Source organism: Aquarana catesbeiana, linkage group LG01 (genome assembly GCF_042186555.1).
Source record: "Aquarana catesbeiana isolate 2022-GZ linkage group LG01, ASM4218655v1, whole genome shotgun sequence".
NCBI lineage: Eukaryota > Metazoa > Chordata > Amphibia > Anura > Ranidae > Aquarana > Aquarana catesbeiana.
In genome coordinates, this window is record NC_133324.1 from 71,878,133 (window position 1) to 71,897,309 (window position 19,177).

At 43.8% G+C, this 19,177-nt stretch overlaps 1 protein-coding gene across 2 annotated transcripts in view; it reads left to right on the plus strand.

The window, feature by feature from the left end:
• Nucleotides 1-19,177, plus strand: part of WDR7 (WD repeat domain 7) — a 586,970-nt gene that overhangs the window by 199,655 nt on the left and 368,138 nt on the right. For both annotated transcript variants that reach the window (XM_073620215.1, XM_073620224.1), the window contains one exon: nucleotides 11,778-11,896. In XM_073620215.1, the coding sequence (XP_073476316.1) occupies nucleotides 11,778-11,896 (119 nt within the window). The remainder of the gene's footprint in view (nucleotides 1-11,777; nucleotides 11,897-19,177) is intronic.

Below are 19,177 nucleotides of genomic sequence, written 5' to 3' on the forward strand. Positions count from 1 at the left end.
TAATATATGTGACCTGTCATGCCTGTCTTGTGACTTTTGTAACCACCAGGTAAAATTTGTTGGCAGTTTTTAAATGCTGTCTGTGTCAATGTTTAGGAGATATCCTCTCTTCCTTGCCCTGTCCGACATCTGTCTACCTAATGGGGACACAGACAGCAATGAAGTACATACCAAGGTTCTAAACCTTCTTCATTTTACTACAAATTGTTTTTATTGCTGCCTGTGTCCCTAGGGAATTGCACTTTCTGTTCTGACAAACACCTGTCAAATGAATTGAAAGTGGGGATATATTATTTACTACTTGCTCTGTCTGAGTAGGGTAAAATCTCCTAGTTAGTGACAGCTACAACAGTAAAAGGTTGACAAAAAATTTCCCTATATTTCCATTATTTTGTGTTTTTTAGGATTTTTTTTTTTTTTTTAATCCTTCTAGTCAAATATGATTCATGTACATATTTTATATTTAAAGCTACACTCAATTATTTGTATTGCGTACTTACATTGTTCCAGCTTGGCACATTGCAAGTATGCATATCTCATGCCTGAGGGTCTACTGGGGAAGCAGGAACTTGCTGTAGTAGTTGGCACTACCATGGTGATTGCTGCAATCTTCAGGATCCTGCTCAGGTTCTGTGCGAGCAGCTTTCCTTCTGCACATTGGCCACAGAGGGTTGCTCACTCAGCACTGCTGCCATTAATGAGAACGCCTTGTATCTCTTTCAATAAAGGCATTCTCTTGTTGGACAAGGTGGAGTTTGTGACTTCACTGCCCCTCCTCTCATTCAATTAGAGATTGCCTTGTATTCATTGACAAAAAATACAAGGTGTTCTATGAATGGTGGCAAGAAACGCAGGACAAACGCATTAAAAAAAGACATACACAGGAACGCAAAACGCACCACAAAAAGCACTGCAGAAACGGATCAAAAGCAAACTGCATAAGTGTGAACCAGGCCTAAGTAAATGTTCCCAGGCACACTTACATCCTCACCCCTGCCAACCATACCACAGTGATCCCTGCTTCTCTGGTCAATGATCTATGTAGAGTTCTGTGCTCATGCACGGTTTTCACTCACACTAAAGCGAGCCTGACCGGACTGCCTCCTCCAAGTGGCCCTGGGCACAGTGTGCTCAACTGTTCCCAGGCATGGATCGGAGCAGTCATACTACACAAATAAAGATAGACTTGAGGGGGACACCCTAAGAATGCATTACATTAGATGATGCAGCTATAAGACAGACAGAGGAAAAGATTACAGAGCACACATACTAAAATGACCCTTAATTCCTGCAAGGCTATTTAAAACACCTGAACATAATCAGCAAATAAGCAAAGAATATGGGGATTTAGTCACACTATATGGCCACACGGTGCTTAAGCCCACTACTGCATCAAAGTACCCCATTATCATACTACAAAAACAAACCAGGCCATGCCTGGGCACTGTTAAAAATGCCAGTCAAACTGCACCCTTAAAGTGTACCTGTACTTGGATGAGAAGAGGTAACTTGATATCCTGTTAGACTCTAATGGGGGAGATTTACTAAACTGGAGCACGCAGAATCTGGTGCAGCTGTGCATAGTAACCAATCGGCGTCTAACGTTAGCTTGTTCAGTTAAGCTTTGACAGGCCCAATTCACCCGATTTTGGGAGCACAATTCGCATGATGTGTATAAATCAATGATTCCCTATGAGAGCCGTCTTAACTGGTCTGATTAAGGTTCCTGCACTACTTTGGTCTGACTTGGGCACAATTTCAGCCCATTGATTTGAATGTAAGTTGCATCCAGGTCAGATCGTCATCTTAACTGACCCGACTTGTGGCATGCAACTTGTGCTCTCAGGATTTTAAAGGGGGAACCCCATGCCAAAATTAAAATAAAACTATGTGGGGTCTCCTCCAGACCATACCAGACCGAAGGGTCTGGTATAGATTTTGAGGGGAAACACACACGCCAAAAAAACAAAAAAAACGGCGTGGGGTCTCCCCCAAAATACATACCAGACCCTTATGCGAGCATGCAGGTCAGGAAAGGAGGGGAGTGCAAAAGCGAAAGCCCCCCTTCTCTTCTGGACCATACAAGGCCACTGGCCCCCAAAATGGGTGGTGGGTGCTTTGCACCCCCCACCCCAAAGCACAAGGGCCTCTTCTCGACAACCCTGGGCGGTGGTTGTGGATGTCTGCAGGCAGCGGGCTTATCGGAATCTGGAAGCCCCTAGATCCCTCCTCCCCATATGAATGACTCATTCACCCTAAAAAGTGGCAAAAATAAATAAAAACAATACACAGGTTTTTGACAAAGTCCTTTATTAAAAATGAAGAATATCCCTTGTAGCTCCAACGTGTCTTTTTTTTCTCCGGTGATGTCTTTTCCCTTCGGTCTACTCCCTCTGGTTCTTCTCCCTCCGGTGATGTCTTCTTCCTCTGGTTCTTCCTCCAGTTCTTCTCCCTCCGCTGATGTCATCCTCCTCTGGTTCTTCTGCCGGTTCTTCTCACTCCGCTGTCTTCTAATTCTGGTTCTTCTTCTGGTTCTTCTCCCTCCGCTGATGTCTTCTCCCGACGCTAGCTCATGCTATTGTGTGAGCTCCGGTGTGTGACATTTCCTATCTAGCCATGGGGCGTGGCCATCCAGTGGCGTCAACCCGGGTGGTGATGTTACAAGGGGGTGGGGTCTCCGGATGACATCCCCGTATGGCCACGCCCCGTGACCATCCAAACTGCACACACCAGAGTTAACACAGCAGCGGGAGCTAACGCTGGGTAAACCCGGCCTTAAACATATAAGCTGATTGGTTACTATGCACAGCTGCACCAGATTCTGTGTCCACCAGTTTTAGTAAATCTCCCCCAATGAGTTTGTACAAAGTGTTTTCTTTCTCCTTTTTGTGCTTGTGAGTTTTATAAGTTCCCCTACCACTCCAAGTTAACCTTATAATATGGTCTAAATCAAAAAGTGAACCTTTCGGTGAAGCTGCTCCTTCTGCTTGATCATGTAGATACCTAGATCCTCCCTCTCTGCAGCCACATTTCTGTAAGGGGTCTTGTAGTGGAGACATGGCTGACTGAATTGTTCCTCTGACTCCAAGCTGGCTAAACCAAGTACCTGAGTTTTTATTACCTATTGCAATCCCCTATACAACATTTCTAAGTAAAGGGAAGGACAGTACTGGGTGCCAGTCAGCTGTGTTGTATGCAAATGAGCTGACAAGAAACACTGTTAAAGCGGAGTTCCACACAAAAATGGAACTTCCGCTTTTCGGAACCCTCCCCCCCTCCGGTGTCACATTTGGCACCTTTCAGGGGGGAGGGGGGTGCAGATACCTGTCTAAGACAGGTATTTGCACCCACTTCCGGCATAGACTCCCATGGGAGTCTATGCCTCTTCCCGTCCCCACCGCGCTGTCTGCTGGGAACACACAGCTCCCAGGAGAGAGCGGGGACCACTTGGGACGCGCAGCACGACTCGCGCATGCGCACTAGGGAACCGGGAAGTGAAGCCGCAACGCTTCACTTCCTGATTCCCTTACCTAGGATGGCGGCAGCAGCTGCCGAGAACCGAGCGGGTTCTCTGCGTCGCCTGCTGACATTGCTGGACCCCGGGACAGGTAAGTGGCCATGTATTAAAAGTCAGCAGCTGCAGTATTTGTAGCTGCTGGCTTTTAATATTTTTTTTTTTTGGCGGTGTGGGTGCACCCCCGCTTTAATGCAGTAGTAAACCACTGCATTTAAAAACATTGCATACTAATACATTATGACATACTTACCTTAGAACGAAGCGTTCCAGCGGTGTGCTGTCACTGCTGACAGGGCTTCCATCTTCCCCCGGTCTTCCTTCTGAGTTTGTGGGCTCAGGTTGTATGTGCAGGAGCCCTTGCCTGTGGCACATACAGTATTTAAAAAAAAGTGAGTACACCCCTCACATTTTTGTAAATGTTTTATTCTATCTTTTCATGTGACAACACTGAAGAAATGACCCTTTGCTACAATGTAAAGTAGTAAGTGTACAGCTTGTATAACAGTGTAAATTTGCTGTCCCCTCAAAATAACTCAACACACATGTCTAAACCGCTGGTAACAAAATGAGTACACCCCTAAGTGAAAATGTCCAAATTGGGCCCAATTAGCCATTTTCCCTCCCCGACGTCATGTGACTTATTAGTGTTACATGGTCTCAGGTGTGAATGGGGAGGTGGTGTGTTAAATTTATGTTATCGTTCTCACTCTCTCATACTGGTCACTGGAAGTTCAACATGGCACCTCATGGCAAAGAACTCTCTGAGGATCTGAAAAAAAGAATTGTTGCTCTACATAAAGATGGCCTAGGCTATAGGAAGATTGCCAAGACCCTGAAACTGAGCTGCAGCACAGTGGCCAATATCATACAGCGGTTTAACAGGACAGGTTCCACTCAGAACAGGCCTTACCATGGACCAAAGAAGTTGAGTGCATGTGCGCGTTCCATATCCAGAGGTTGTCTTTGGGAAATAGACGTATGAATGCTGCCAGCATTGCTGCAGAGGTTGAAGGGGTGGAGGGTCAGCCTGTCAGTGCTCAGACCACACGCCGCCCACTGCATTTAATTGGTCTGCATGGCTGTCGTCCCAGAAGGAAGCCTCTTGTGAAGATGGTGCACAAGAAAGCCCGCAAACAGTTTACTGAAGAGAAGCAGACTAAGGATATGGATTGCTAGAACCATGTCCTGTGGTCTGATAAGACCAAGATAAACTTATTTCGTTCAGATGGTGTCAAGCGTGTGTGGTGGCAACCAGGTACAAAGACAAGTGTGTCTTGCCTACAGTCAAGCATGGTGGTGGGTGTGTCATGGTCTGGGATTGCATGTGTGCTGCCGGCACAGGGGAGCTACAGTTCTTTGAGGGAACCATGAATGCCAGCATGTACTGTGACATACTGAAGCCAAGCATGACCCCCCCCTTCAGAGACTGAGCCAGAGGGCAGTATTCCAACAAAATGACCCCAAACACACCTCTAAGATGACCACTGCCTTGCTAAAGAAGCTGAGGGAAAAGGTCATGAACTGGCCAAGCATGTCTCCAGACCTAAACCCTATTGAGCATCTGTGGGGCATCCTCAAACAGAAGGTGGAGGAGTGCAAGGTCGCTAACATCCACCAGCTCTGTGATGCTGTCATGGAGGAGTGGAAGAGGACTCCAGTGGCAACCTGTGAAGCTCTGGTGAACTCCATGCCCAAGAGGGTTAAGTCAGTGCTGGAAAATAATGGTGGCCACACAAAATATTGACACTTTGGGCCCCATTTGGACATTTTCCCCTAGGGGTGTACTCACTTTTGTTGACAGCAGTTTAGACATTAATGGCTGTGTTGAGTTATTTTGAGGGTACAGCAAATTTACGCTTTTATACAAGCTGTACACTCACTACTTTACATTGTAGCAAGGTGTAATTTCTTCAGTGTTGTCACATGAAAAGATAGAATCAAATATTTACAAAAATGTGAGGGGCTGTACAAACTTTTGTGAGATACTGTAGCGCTGAAGTTCTAGCGCGGTATGCCTGGCCTTCAGAGCACATGCGCTGGTGACTTCACTGGCTGCATTCAGTGTAAATGTCTCCTAAACACGGCAAGTTTAGGAGATATTCACTGCACCTAGAGGTAAGCCTTATTTTAGGCTTAACTGTAAGTACAAGTTCAAAATATGACTTTACTACCACTTTAAAGTGGACCTTCACCCTCCCTAGCCACTTTCTCCCCCTCTCCAATCTGCTCCTCCTCCGCAAAACCAATATCAGGATCTTTCTCCCCCCCCCATGTTTTTTTCCCCATCAAAGGCCCCTTGGTTTCTGGAATTCACCAAGGCGAATGACGCGGTGCCTCCTGGGATGCATGATGTGCAGTCCCATTCAGCAAAGAGGAGGGGGTAGGGCGGGCCAAGTGGAGCCTGCACCCGAAGACCTAGCAGATCAGAGAACATGGCAGCGCAGGACCTGTGCAGCTGCTGCAGAGAGGAGGATCCCAGCAGCTCAATGCTGGATCTGCTGGCTAGGTGAGTATGCTTATTGTGCGGAAGAATGTAGAAGGTAAGCAGCAAAAAAAATGGAGGGAGGGAGTGAAAAGGCTGCAGTTCCTCCTAAATGGAGAGAACAGAGTAAGCATAAGGATGACTTCAGGAGCCTTCTGCTGCTTCTTCACTGGCCAATCGGCAATCTGGAAGTGGTGAAAGACCATATTATTATTATTATAGATTATGATATGCCTCTGGGACATGACATTTTTGATGTTTCATTATCATGTTTCAGAATCCCTTTATCCTAATTAACATTAGATTATGCTCTAGCGCTATTTGTTATAATTAACCATGATTTAGCCCCTGCATGGACGATTCCTATGCTTACTTGCATTTTTATGCTCATTTTCAAAACAAACATATTGAAACAAATAAAAAAACAGATTTTGTATATCGGGGTCTCCAAACTTTCGAAGCAAAGGGCCAGTTTACTGTTTTTCAAGCTTTAGGGGGGCCAGACTGTGGCCAGTGAGAGTAGACGATGCCCTGGTATCTGTGCCCCATCATTGGTTTTATTGGGAGAAATAGTGTCCCTTTGTTGGTATCAATAGGAAGAAAAGTGCCCCAATGAGGGTGTCAGTAGGGGAATGGTGCTCAATCATTGCCGTCAGTTCTTGGAATTGTGCCCCAAGAGCCAGATAAAGGCAAGCAAAGGGACATATTTGGCCCCCGGGCCGCACTTTGGAAACCACTGCTCTATATCTGTCTACTTACTGTATTTAGCTGTTTTCCTGCAGTTCAGCTTTAAGGAACAAGTATTTGTTTTTATTAAGTAACAGCCACATCTATTTACACATAGTGCTTAGCGGTGTGCTTTTTTTCTCTTCCTTCTTCTCCTAAGGACACAGGAGTTACACTTCAAATACTTAATTAGATTCTCCTGAATCAATTAAGAGCTTTTGTTGACCCTCCGCTATCTCTGTTTATCCAATGTACTTTTTGAAACGTAGGTTAGGAATACCCGCAGAGACGACATAGATTTTGCTACGTGGGCAGCTCCCAATACTAAATACAAGCAGGACCATATCTGAAGATTGTTTTGCTCACCCTGTGCGATGTTCCCAGATCAAAGGCTGAGAATCAGGCCTTCACGCAAGATATGATCCACGGTTCTGGTATCATGGGAAAATACTACCGTTGCGGGTGATAGCTGGCATAAAACCTCAAGCAGAGGGATCCATTGATTTCACATGAAATGCTGTTCTGTAGTCTTTACACCGTGAAGATGTATAGATTCCATAGTCTATCCCATGGGAAGTGGTATTTAAGGGAGGCTCTTGTTTCTTACCATTTTGCTGAATTGTGTTTTCATATGTGGGGTTTTGCTATCCTTGTGTAGAGAGAAGTAATCCTTTCTGCCTGAAATACATATGACACATCCTTTATTTTTTCGAATGTTTTGTAATATCACCATACACGTTTTCATCGAAGGAGATAATGTGGTATTGTTGACTGTTGCCCAGGAGGGCTAAATTTAATATTCCTTTTTATGTGTGCAGCACACATAATATGAGAACATTTTACGTTTACTGGACTATTTGTATCTGAATTTCCCATGGATCATAACCCAAGTGTCACTAACTCAGCAGTACTATAGCTTTTGTAGGCCCTGCAGCATTTTTTTTTTTATCTATGCAGCTGCTAAAATGAAACACCCTTTTTGGGTTATTGCTGGAGCCCTTACTGAAATGAGTAGCCCTCCTAACAACAGCTGTGCTAACACCAACATAGGTTTGATCATGCATGTCCCTCAAACTTTCTGCCTCTAATAGCCTGTCCTAGATGTAATTGGTAGGTCAGACACAGGTAAAGCCCACCTTCCAAAACTTATGCCACGTACACACGACCGGTTTTGCCGTCGAAATAAACTCCGAAGGTTTCTCCGACGGTATTCCGCTCAAGCTGTCTTGCATACAAACGTTCACACCAGAGTCCGACCGTTCAGAACGAGGTGACGTACAACAAGTACGACGGGACTAGAAAAAGGAAGTTCAATAGCCAGTAGCCAATAGCTTCCGTCTCGTACTTGCTTCAGAGCACGTGCCGTTTTTGGTCCGTCAGAACCGCGTACAGACGAGCGGTTTTCCCGATAGGAATTGGTACCAGCGGAAATATTTAAAACATGTTCCATTTCTAGGTCCGTCAGAATTAAAAACAAAAAAAGTCCGAGGAGGCATACACACGATTGGAATAGACGATAAAAAGCTTCCGTCGGACTTTTTCGGTCGGACATTCCGCTCGTGTGTACGCGGCTTTAGAGTAGATTTAAATCCTAGCTAAGTGACATTTAGTTTGCTTAAGAAATGCGTATCTTGAATCCTAAGATTCCAACGCACTATTGCCAATGCACACGTTCCTGTAGAAATGGCTGTGTGTATAGGTGGATTCTGAAGCGATCACACGCTTGAACCATGTCTATTCAGAGCAAGAGAATGTCACCAGCACACCAGGGATCCCCACAGCGAGTCTAAAGCTTTATTCAGCGATCGCATAGTTACAGCAGATTGCAACATTTCAGAGCCACATAGGACCCTATCATCAGGTATGTGACAAAGTGTGATACAGAACAGAAAATATTAAAAGAATCCTCTATCAATCAGTGAGCAAGAAAAAACCTCAGCCCCGCCCCCGACACCATAATGATGTCATATTCCCCCCATTTACATAAACTTTAAAAAAGGAAATTCATATTCCCAAAATCCCATGTACATACAGGAATAATAAAACGGTGATCAGAAAAGGCGCAGGGACTGTCACATCAAAAATCAACATAATAGCCACATGCCATCTTGAAAACAAATAGTGTGAAGAGGAGATGTCCCGTAAATCACTAGTAAACACTGCAGCTGGGTGGAAAACTGTTCCCGACTTAATGGTTTATACTGGATGCCAAGCAGAAGAGGTGGCATGTCCGAGGGCTCCAATGGGGTGTCCCACTGCGCGCATGTGCCTTGAGAACCTATAGATGTCAGTACGCTTGCATCAAGGCAACACGTGACGTTGGTGCCGACGCTGGCTTGAGCTCAGCCTCAGGAGAGGCGTATGTTGGACTTTACGCTTTTCGCATGTGCCACAGACAAGATGAGTGTTATGACAACATATAGCGCTGGATGGAACACTGGGCAGGCTGGGGAGGAGTGTCATGTGAAAGGGTGTGTGGTGAAATCACTGGCCGGCTGCTAGAGTGGAAAGATACAGACTACGAAATCTGATTAGTGTAAGACTCAAGATAAGAGAAAAAGACAGGAAGAAGAATGGGAAAAAAGGGGAAAAATGAACAAAAAGAATGGGGAAAAGAAAAAATGAAAACAACGGGCATGAAAATGAGGAGAGAAACTTGAACAAAATATCCCTGGTGTGCTAGTGACATTCTCTTGCTCTTAAAACCTAAGGGTTCGTTCACATGTGCATCAATACCCTGTGTTTATGTGGCATTTATGCAATGTTTTTAAAGCCTCATAACCGCCATGAATATTACAATGGCACCACACGGTGCTGATCACACAGGAGTGGTGGCATTGTGTTGCGTTGTGTTAAAAATTAAGGAGCATGTCGCTTTCATGCGGCATCTGCACTTATCAGCCGCCTCCTATTGATTTCAATGGTAGTTCTTTGTAACCTCACCTTAACAGCACCTATAGCATTGATGGTGCATTCGTGAAGCATTTATAAAGTGTAAACTAGGCACTGGGGGAGAGGCAATGGTAGTTCCTTTATCCCAGAATGCACTGGGAAATATTAGAGAACTAGGACAGAGCAGCTCCGGTCACTTCCTGTGTGTACTGAGCAGCCGTGTGGTAATACCATTTGCTTCTGTGTACAGGCAAAAGCATCAGGCCAACCAGCAATACTGCCAGTGCCAGGTAGGAGCAGAGTAATTGAGCATTGCTAGTGACAAAGCTTTCTGTGTCAGCAGAGTTGAGCTGGACAAAGCCAAGTGTCAAAGAGATCAAAGTATATGAATCTATCTTGTAGAGAATTTACTAAAATGTCTGCTACCACACCTCAAAGTCAATCATTTCCTCTATATACGTTCCCCTTTAAAGCAAAGCTTCACCCCCTTGAAGAACTTTGCCCCAATAAATTGCTGATACCTCTGCACTTACTGTTTGGATATTGCCTTTTAGACTCCTTTCACACTGAGGTGTTTTTCAGGCGCTAAAGGGCTAAAATTAGCGCCTGTACCGCCCCTGCCAATTGAAATGAATGGGCACCACTGCCGAAGTGCCTGCAAAGCACTTCGGCAGCGGTGCTACACAGGTACATTTAACCCTTTCTTTGCCTGCTAGCGGGGGTTGAAAATACCCCGCTAACGGCCAAATAGCGCTGCTACAACAGCGGTAAAACGTCGCTAAAACCAGCGGCTCTTTAACGCTGCCCGTGTCTTAGTGTGTTTATTAAAAAGTACCTTTTTATATTAAAATTGATGGCACCTCCGGTTCCCTCTGTCGCGGCGAAGTACATCATCAAGGATTTCTGTCAACTCCAGGAATATCTGTGTCATCAATCCCAGGAGTCCAGGGGCATCCTCCACTTCTTGCATCTCGTTCATTTCAAAGCAGAAATTACGTGATTACTGGCAGAGTTAAGCACCAGAATGACGCGATTCCATTATAGAATAAAGGATTCACCGGGGGGGAGGGGGTTCCCTGTTGATATCAGAATACCATAACAGGACGAGAACTTCAAGAAAATTGTTATGGTAACCTGTTATCTACATTGCGTGTGCCACTCAGTATCTTCACTGGTGCAAGAACAGGAGGTGCATGCTGGGTAGCCAGCTGCATGAGAACAAGGAAGTATATTGGCGCCGGCTTCACATGCCCACACTAATAATGGCTGCCTCCAGAAAGTTGGGAGGAGATTTTCTACCTTTTTGCGGCAAGTAAATATTGCACAAACGCATACAACAGTTGCCAAAGTAGATGCAGCAACTTGTAAGGGGTCCGATTTTAGTTTTTATATCAAGTTGTGATCGTTAACTGCAGCTCCTCTTTAAACACTTTCCACTAGAAAAGCAACACTTTCATGGGCATTTATTGAGCATTCTTGAAGCTTTTACAGTGCTTCATAAACACAACAAAAACACATCACAAACACATAAGAAATGTAATCTAATTTGTAATTGGCACTCATGTTATTGAGCCCTAAGTGCAGCCAAAATCACAAGCAGAAAAATCAGCACAAGGGACATAATTTATTATCAGTAGGACGTCTCCCTTGTGCTGATTCCTCTTCTGTTAGTGAAAATTGTCATCCGTCTTGCTCTCTACCCCATCCCCTGCCGCCATAATCTTCTGGTGCGGCAGGGCTTAATGCAACTAAAGGGCTGTCAAAGACTCTCATCAAGAGAGCCCAACTATGCTTGGCTTTTCCACCCAACTGCTGCATTCATAGAAGCATGAATGAAACGGGATACTGTATAAGAATGGAGGGCAGGCAGATGATTGATAAGGTCTGCCCTCTATTCAAAGATCCCATTGGAAGACACCCTCTTTATTACTGTTCTCATGACAACTCAAATACTGTTCCAGTGACCTGCAGAATTTTGGGTTTGCTTGTACTTTGTCACGGGGACAGGGGTCAGCAAGGCAAATGGCCATTGAGGATATAGGCAGCAAAAATAAAGACAGGGTTGTTGTCCCTTTTCCTGACAATCCAAAACCAAAATGTTTGCCTTTTGGTATACTTTAAGACATTTTTTAATTCTCTTGTTCTTTGTGCTTATTGCAGGTTGGAGCCAGTTAGCTGCCATGCATTGTGTCATGCTGCCTGATCTCTTGGGCCTGGACCAGTTTAGACCACCACTACTTGAAATGCTGGCACGAAGGTGGCAGGACAGATGTCTGGAGGTAAGACGAGCTCTTTTAGTGCCCTTGGTGGGCTATAATGTTGCCTTCCACCTCTCTCAGCTACATTAATCCTTATAACAGATAGTAGCATCTGCACACTGTGCCTCCTGCTCCTCCAGAAAATGTTATCAGGCTCTGCTCTCCTCCATACTTGTCCAGCCGGGGATGTGTGTAGTCCACTGTGGAGGAATGTGTCTGTATGAGAGTGTACTGTATGTCTAGATTAGAGCAGGGACAAGGAAATGAACCCCTGTCTGTGTTTTACTGGGGGTCTTCCCTCACTTTCTGTCTTGCTGGTTATGGGTTTACCAATCGAGGAATGAACAGACTCTCTAATTTCACTTTTCATAATAGAGGCCTTTTCTAAGGTCTTTTCTGCCCATCTCTCACCTAGTCCATGGCCGCCTTCAGTCTGTATCTCTCTGTTTAAAATTTTAAAAAATGCATTCTGAGCCCTGATCATCCAGGAATCTTCATATCCCATCATTCACTGCCTTACTGCAGCACAGAATGGGCATGTTCTACCTCTCTGGACCACACCTCCCTCATTACTACAGCACCTCCTTTTTTCTCCTACTTCTTCATTTATTGATGTTCTCCCGTGATCGTTCTTTCCACGCGCCCCTTGTGACGTGCATCAGCAGGGATCTGTGATCGCTGTGTCCTTCAGATAAAGCCGATCACAGATCAGGGTAAGGAACCAAATTACAGTGGCTCTTTGCCATGTGACCAGTGGTGTCCAATCACAGCTGATCACAGTGTAAACAGGATTTGCCAGGTTATTGGCAGTCCTCTCCTCACACTGACAGCGCATGAGTAGAGGACAGCCAGTAAGCGGAAAACCACAAAGGAAACATCGACACTGATAATCAAGGCACTAATCGGAAATGCCCTGATTATTAGTGATGCCTGTCAGTGCCGCCTATCAGTGCAGCCTCTTTAGCGCACATTAGTGAAAGTGAAAAATTACTTATTTTCAAAATTTTATAAAAGAAGCTAAAAAAAAACTTTTTTTTTTCTCAAAATTGGCAGGTTGGCTGTATATTATTATTATTATTTTTATAAAAGATTTTTATAGCGCTAACAGTTTATGCAGCGCTTTACAATATAAAAGGCGACAGTATAATTTTGAACAGCAGCTCTTCCTGCCATTACTGATCCCTGCTTATTAAAATGTTAGCTTCAAGTCATGATAATCCAGAGGCTTCAGTATTTTGAGTCACTGACCTGGAACCAGTTTTGAGTTGTGACTTCACCCTGACTTTGCTTACTGGTTGCCAGGTCTAGATGTGGACATAGAAAGTGGTTTGGCTTAAGACAGCCTGGCAAGCTGCATTTTCAGAACAAGGAAAGCCCTGGTGCCCTTTTTCTCTCAGTACAGGTTTCTTTTAACGAAGGATTGTTCCAACGGCCTCTTGGTACTTCGGTAAAGGCCTCCTCAGTGGGCAGAATGCTGAAGCTGGCAGTTTTACAAAAGGCCCACGGCCTGCAGAATGCCTGAGCCCATTTTAGATTTTTTATGCCTTTCTACATTCATCAACCTAATTGCTCTTGTTAAAAGTACAAAAACTTTAATTAAAGTCCACGTCCTCCTAGATTACTGCAGAGCACAGCTCTCTCCTCCATTCTTTAAGACATAATTCACTCATTGCAAGTCAATACCGGCTGACTTGCCAAATTGAACTTCCTTAGATGAGCTTGTGTTGTGCTAACAGACATCTCTGGTAGATAACGTCACTTTTATGGCAAGGCTTGGTGATGATCATAGTTCATCGATGAAAACCGGACACAAAGAAGTATTTTACTACTTTTTTTGTAACTTTCAAAGATTTGTTTAAAAAGTTTAGGATTTCCTTTTTAAAGAGAAACTATAGTTTATTTAAATTGCTTAGACATAGAAATGGAGAGGATGTGCTTAAAGTGGTTGTAAAGTCAGAAGGTTTTTTATCTTAATGCATTCTATGCATTCTGTGCAGCGGCCCCCCTCGTCCCCTCTAATACTTACCTGAGCCAATCTTGGTCCAGAGATGTTGCAGGACAGTCTCGGCTGTCTGGGACTCTACCTCCTCATTGGCTGAGACAGCAACGCATTGTCATTGGCTCACGCTGCTTTCAATCAAAGTCATTAAACCAATGAGGAGAGAGAAGGGGGGGGGGGGGGCGAACCACGGCTCCATATCTAAATGGACACGCAGAGCAGCGGCCCAGGTTGGGTGCCCCCATAGTAAGCTTCTTGCTGTGGGGGCACTCGGCAGGGGCCAGGAGCACCGGCGGGGGACCCAAGAAGAGGAGGATCTGGGCTGCTCTGTGCAAAACCTCTGTACAGGGCAGGTAAGTATAACATGTTTTTTATTTTTAAAGAAAAATAACTCAGATTTTAGTACCACTTTAAGACCAGGCTTTTTCTGGCACTTTTTTTTTACAAGTTTAAATCTGTATTTTTTGCTAGAAAATTACTTGTAACCCTCAAACATCATACTTTTTTATTTTTATTTTTTTTTCTTTAGCAGACCTCCTAGGCAATAAAATGGCGATCACAATTTTTTATGTCACATGGTATTTGTGCAGTGGTTTTGCAAATGCAATTTGTTTTTGAAAAAATACACTTTAATGACTTAAAAAAAAAATAAACAAAATCTATACCCCAATTCTTTTTTTTGTAAAATGTAAAGATGATACGCTGAGTAAAAAGATACCTAACATGTCACACTTTAAAATTGCGCACGCTCGCGGAATGGCGACAAACTACGGTACTTAAAAATCTCCATAGGCGACATTTTAAACACCTTTGCACATTACCTCTTTAGAGTTACAGAGGAGGTCTAGTGCTAGAATTCTCGCTCTCGATGTAATGTTTGCGCCGATACCTCACGTGTGTGGTGCGAATACCGTTTACATATGCATGCGCAACTTGCGTATGCTTCTGCACGGAGGGATGGGGGCACTTTACAAATTGTTTTTCTTATTTATTTTCTTTAATTGTATTTATTTTTTTACTGTCCCTTTTAATTTTTTTTTTTTTAATATCCCTTTTATTCTGATTACAAGGAATGTAAGCATCCTTTGTAATAGAAATAAGGATGACAGGCCCTCTTAATGGAGAGATCTGGGGTCAAAAAGACCCCAAATCTCTCCTTTACCTTTAAAAGCAAAAGATCAAAATAACATTTTTGATATTTTGCTTTAAAAAAAATTATTTAATTCCAGCCAGGACCAGAAGTCGCTCCGGTCCTCTAAGGCCATAGAGGCAGTCAAAGACGATCTACTCTTTGATAGCCTCTGGGACTAGCCAGCTGCACCGTCGATTGTTTCTCGGACCAGCCTGTGTGTGTGGGTGGGGGGGTAGTTGTAGGTCCCCTCCTGCTGCTTCTGAAATTAAACCAACGGCTCAAGCTGCTCAGAGTGCTTTAATGAGACATATCTTCAGCAATAATCCCACTAAAGCATTTCAAAGCTGCAACGTATATCTACGTATTGCGGTCCTGCAAAATGCAAATCCACATGCACAGCAGGCCCTACCCACTACAGGCTGCCTGCAAAAAAGACAGGAGGGGCGGAGACAAGACCAGTCACTCTGCACAAGGAGAGAGAGAGCAGCAGTGAGCGGTCTTTATTAAAGGAAGTCCCTGCATAGAGGGAAAGCATCACACTGGATTACTGCACAGATCTGGAAGAAATACACAAAGCACACCAAGATTGGGGTATATATACACATGACACTTGTATTTAGACAATATTTGTTTTGCCTGGAGTTCGGCTTTATACAAATTATTTTAGGTATATTAATGACTGTCTACTTAATTTTAACCCATGTACAGATAGATACCTGATAAGCCCGTACATCACACCTTTGCAGCCATGACGGGGAAAAAAAACTGCCTGCCTTCTGATCCAAAGCCATAGACAAGTATCTGACAGATGGAATCCAGGCCACTTGATAGCTTAATTGGAAATCAAGTCTTCGCTATCTTGTGGGAACATCGCCATGTGCCAAAACAAAATGATGTTCTTCTTCAGTACAAAACAAATCATTTTTAATTGGTTCATTGAGAACATCCACAATCTGGTTGTCTTTTTTTTTTTTTTTTCTTTCTTTTGCCTCTCCCGTTATTTTCACGATTGCAGCAGATTGTTGAAAATCATTTTCTCCCCTAGATAGGTGCAGCTGTAATTTTGTGCTCGGCAGAGAAAACTGACAGTTCCAGTTACATATCCTGAATTGTCTGCCTAAAGGCCAAAACGTGAAGTGGTGTTATGGAGAAGTGTGACTTTTTTTTATATATATATATTTACAGGTCAGTCTATTACAGGCTGATTAAATAATATGCTGATTATAGATACACAAATTGTATATTAAAATATTGTTTTTGCATATTTGCGCTTATGCATCCTGAGTCATATATATATATATATATATATATATATATATATATATATATATATATATATATATATATATATATATATATATATATATATATCTAACAGATGATAGCTTTTGTTATGATTGATTTTCGTAGTGTTCTCTTCTGCAGTGCTGTAGGAAGTGAAGATATACAGAGGTTATAATAACAGTAACTGGTGACTTAGTAATAGCACTGTACAATGAATTTGCATTGCTTGTCGCTGGTATCCATCCAAGCCTGTGGATGTGGTACTAAATGGAAGCAATACTCTCTTTAAAGTGGATGTAAACCCTCTCCTATACCCAGTGAGGTGACCAGCCTCAGATGATACACAGAGAAGAAACAAATCTCTCTACATAAGTTTTACATGTATATCTGCTGTCTTTCCCTTTCTACATTCTTTGGAAAGTGTAGCTTGTGTTAGAAATCTTGTTTCCTCATTCAGCAGTGGGTGTGGAGTCTGGGCTTATACCGTGAGAGAGCTGATTGGAGGAAAGGCACACACCCCCCCTCAGGGCTGGTGCAAGGATTTTTGTCACCCTAGGCCATGGGTGCTCAACCTGTGGCCCTTCAGCTGTTATAAAACTACAAGTCCCATGAGGCATTGCAAGGCTGACAGTTATGAGCATGACTCCCAAAAGGCAGAGGCATGATGGGACTTGTAGTTTTGCAACAGCTGGAGGGCCGCAGGTTGAGCAACCATGCCCTAGGCGAACCTCATTTTGCCACCCCTTGGCTCCGCCCCTGACACCACCCCTGACTCCATTTATGGTTGCCACCTCATCCCTTTAAAACCGAACACATATTAATTACACAGGTTCTGTGGCTGATTACGGTGGTAATTAAACTCACATGGTGCCTTATCTGCAGTAAATTAGACTCAAAACCTGTGTAATTTATATGTGTCCGGGTTTAAAGGGGTGAGGTGGCAACCCTAACTCCACCTCATTTGCCCTGGCCATGTAACCCATGTGACCTACCTGACCATTGCACTGATCTACCTGACCATTGCACTGATCTACCTGACCATTGCACTGATCTACCTGACCATTGCACTGATCTACCTGACCATTGCACTGATCTACCTGACCATTGCACTGACCTACCTGACCATTGCAGGGGATGTGTGCTTCGATTCTGTCAGGACACAGTCCTCGAGTGCTGTGCTGCGCCTGTGACATTACTTACGGACGGAGCGGCTGCCGCCTGAGTTAGTTACATGCAGCAGACAGAGGCATCCCCTGCATACAATCAGCACTGCACTGACTTGCATAGCACAGAGACCAGCGGGAGACAGAGAATAGAGAAACCAGCGGCCGGGCGCCCTAGGTGGCAGTGTGCCCTAGGCGGCTGCCTAGTTTGCCTAGTTGTAGCACTGGATCTGCCCCCCCTTGCAGAGCTGTACTGTGAATAGACCAGCTCTCTGCTTATCTACCTCCAAGCTCCCTCCCCGACACAAATTTCCAGCTACTGTTATCTCCTGTGTTGGAGAACTTGTCAGAAGTTATCATGCTGATAACAGAGGAACGGAGCAGCAGAAAGTAACGCCACTTAGAGCTTTGGAGAGAGATAAGTAAACACTACAGATATGTGCCCAGGTCCAATTTTCATGAATGGGGTTTACAACCACTTTAAACCTGAACGCTAAGCAAATATAAATTATATATATTTTACATAAATTATACATAGTTCTTTTTAATGCATGTAGTGTAAGTACTTGAATTTGACTTGCTGTCAGCCCCTTGCAGCAGTGGATGTCAACTTATGAGCTAAAGGGGGCCTCAAATGTTGCCCCTGATATCACCAAAGGGGTCATACATAATGTTCAATATATGTAATGCTTGAGAGGAATGTCAGAAACTGCAGACCTACAGTGAGGGGAAAAAAGTATTTGATCCCCTGCTGATTTTGTATGTTTGCCCACTGGCAAAAAAATAAACAGTCTATAATTTTATTGGTCAGTTTATTTTAACAGTGAGAGACAGAATAAAAACAAAAATATCCAGAAAACCGCATTTCAAAAAAGTTATAAATTGATTTGCATTTTAATGAGTGAAAAAAGTATTTGATCCCCTATCAATCAGCAAGATTTCTGGCTCCCAGGTGTCTATACAGGTAACGAGCTGAGATTAGGAGCACTCTCTTAGTGCTTGTTCACACCAGATGCAGTTCCGTGTTCTTTTTTTCTGCGCACGGAACTGCATGTATCCCAAAGACTCTAGTTCACACCAGTGTAGTCAGTTTCCGGTGCAGAAAAAAAAAGTAGAGCGTGCTGCATTTTTTTCTGCACAGAACTGTACTGGAACCTAGCAAATTGTATCAAAAACGCACTGGAACTGCGTGTGGTGTGTACTGTAAGCAAAAACTGATCCGGAGCGTATCCAGAGTGCATTTTTGTGGTGTGAACCCTAAAAATGAATGCACAGTGTTTCCATGTATTCCAATGGCTCTAGTTCACACCAGTGCGGTCAGATCCAGTCAGTTATTGGTGCAGAAACTGACAGTAAACTGACTGGAACTGACTGCATTAGTGTGAACTAGAGCCATTGGAATACATTGAAAAAACACTGTGCATAAATTTTTAGTGCAGAAAAAAAGCGCATGGAACTGCATCTTGTGTGGCCCTTAAAGGGAGTGCTCCTAATCTCAGCTTGTTACCTGTATAAAAGACACCTGTCCACAGACGCAATCAATCAGATTCCAATCTCTCCACCATGGCCAAAAGCAAAGAGCTGTCCAAGGATGTCAGAGACAAGACTGTAGACCTACACAAGGCTGGAATGGGCTACAAGACCATCGCCAAGCAGCTTGGTGAGAGGGTGACAACAGTTGGTGCGATTATTTGCAATTGGAAGAGACAAAATAACTGTCAATC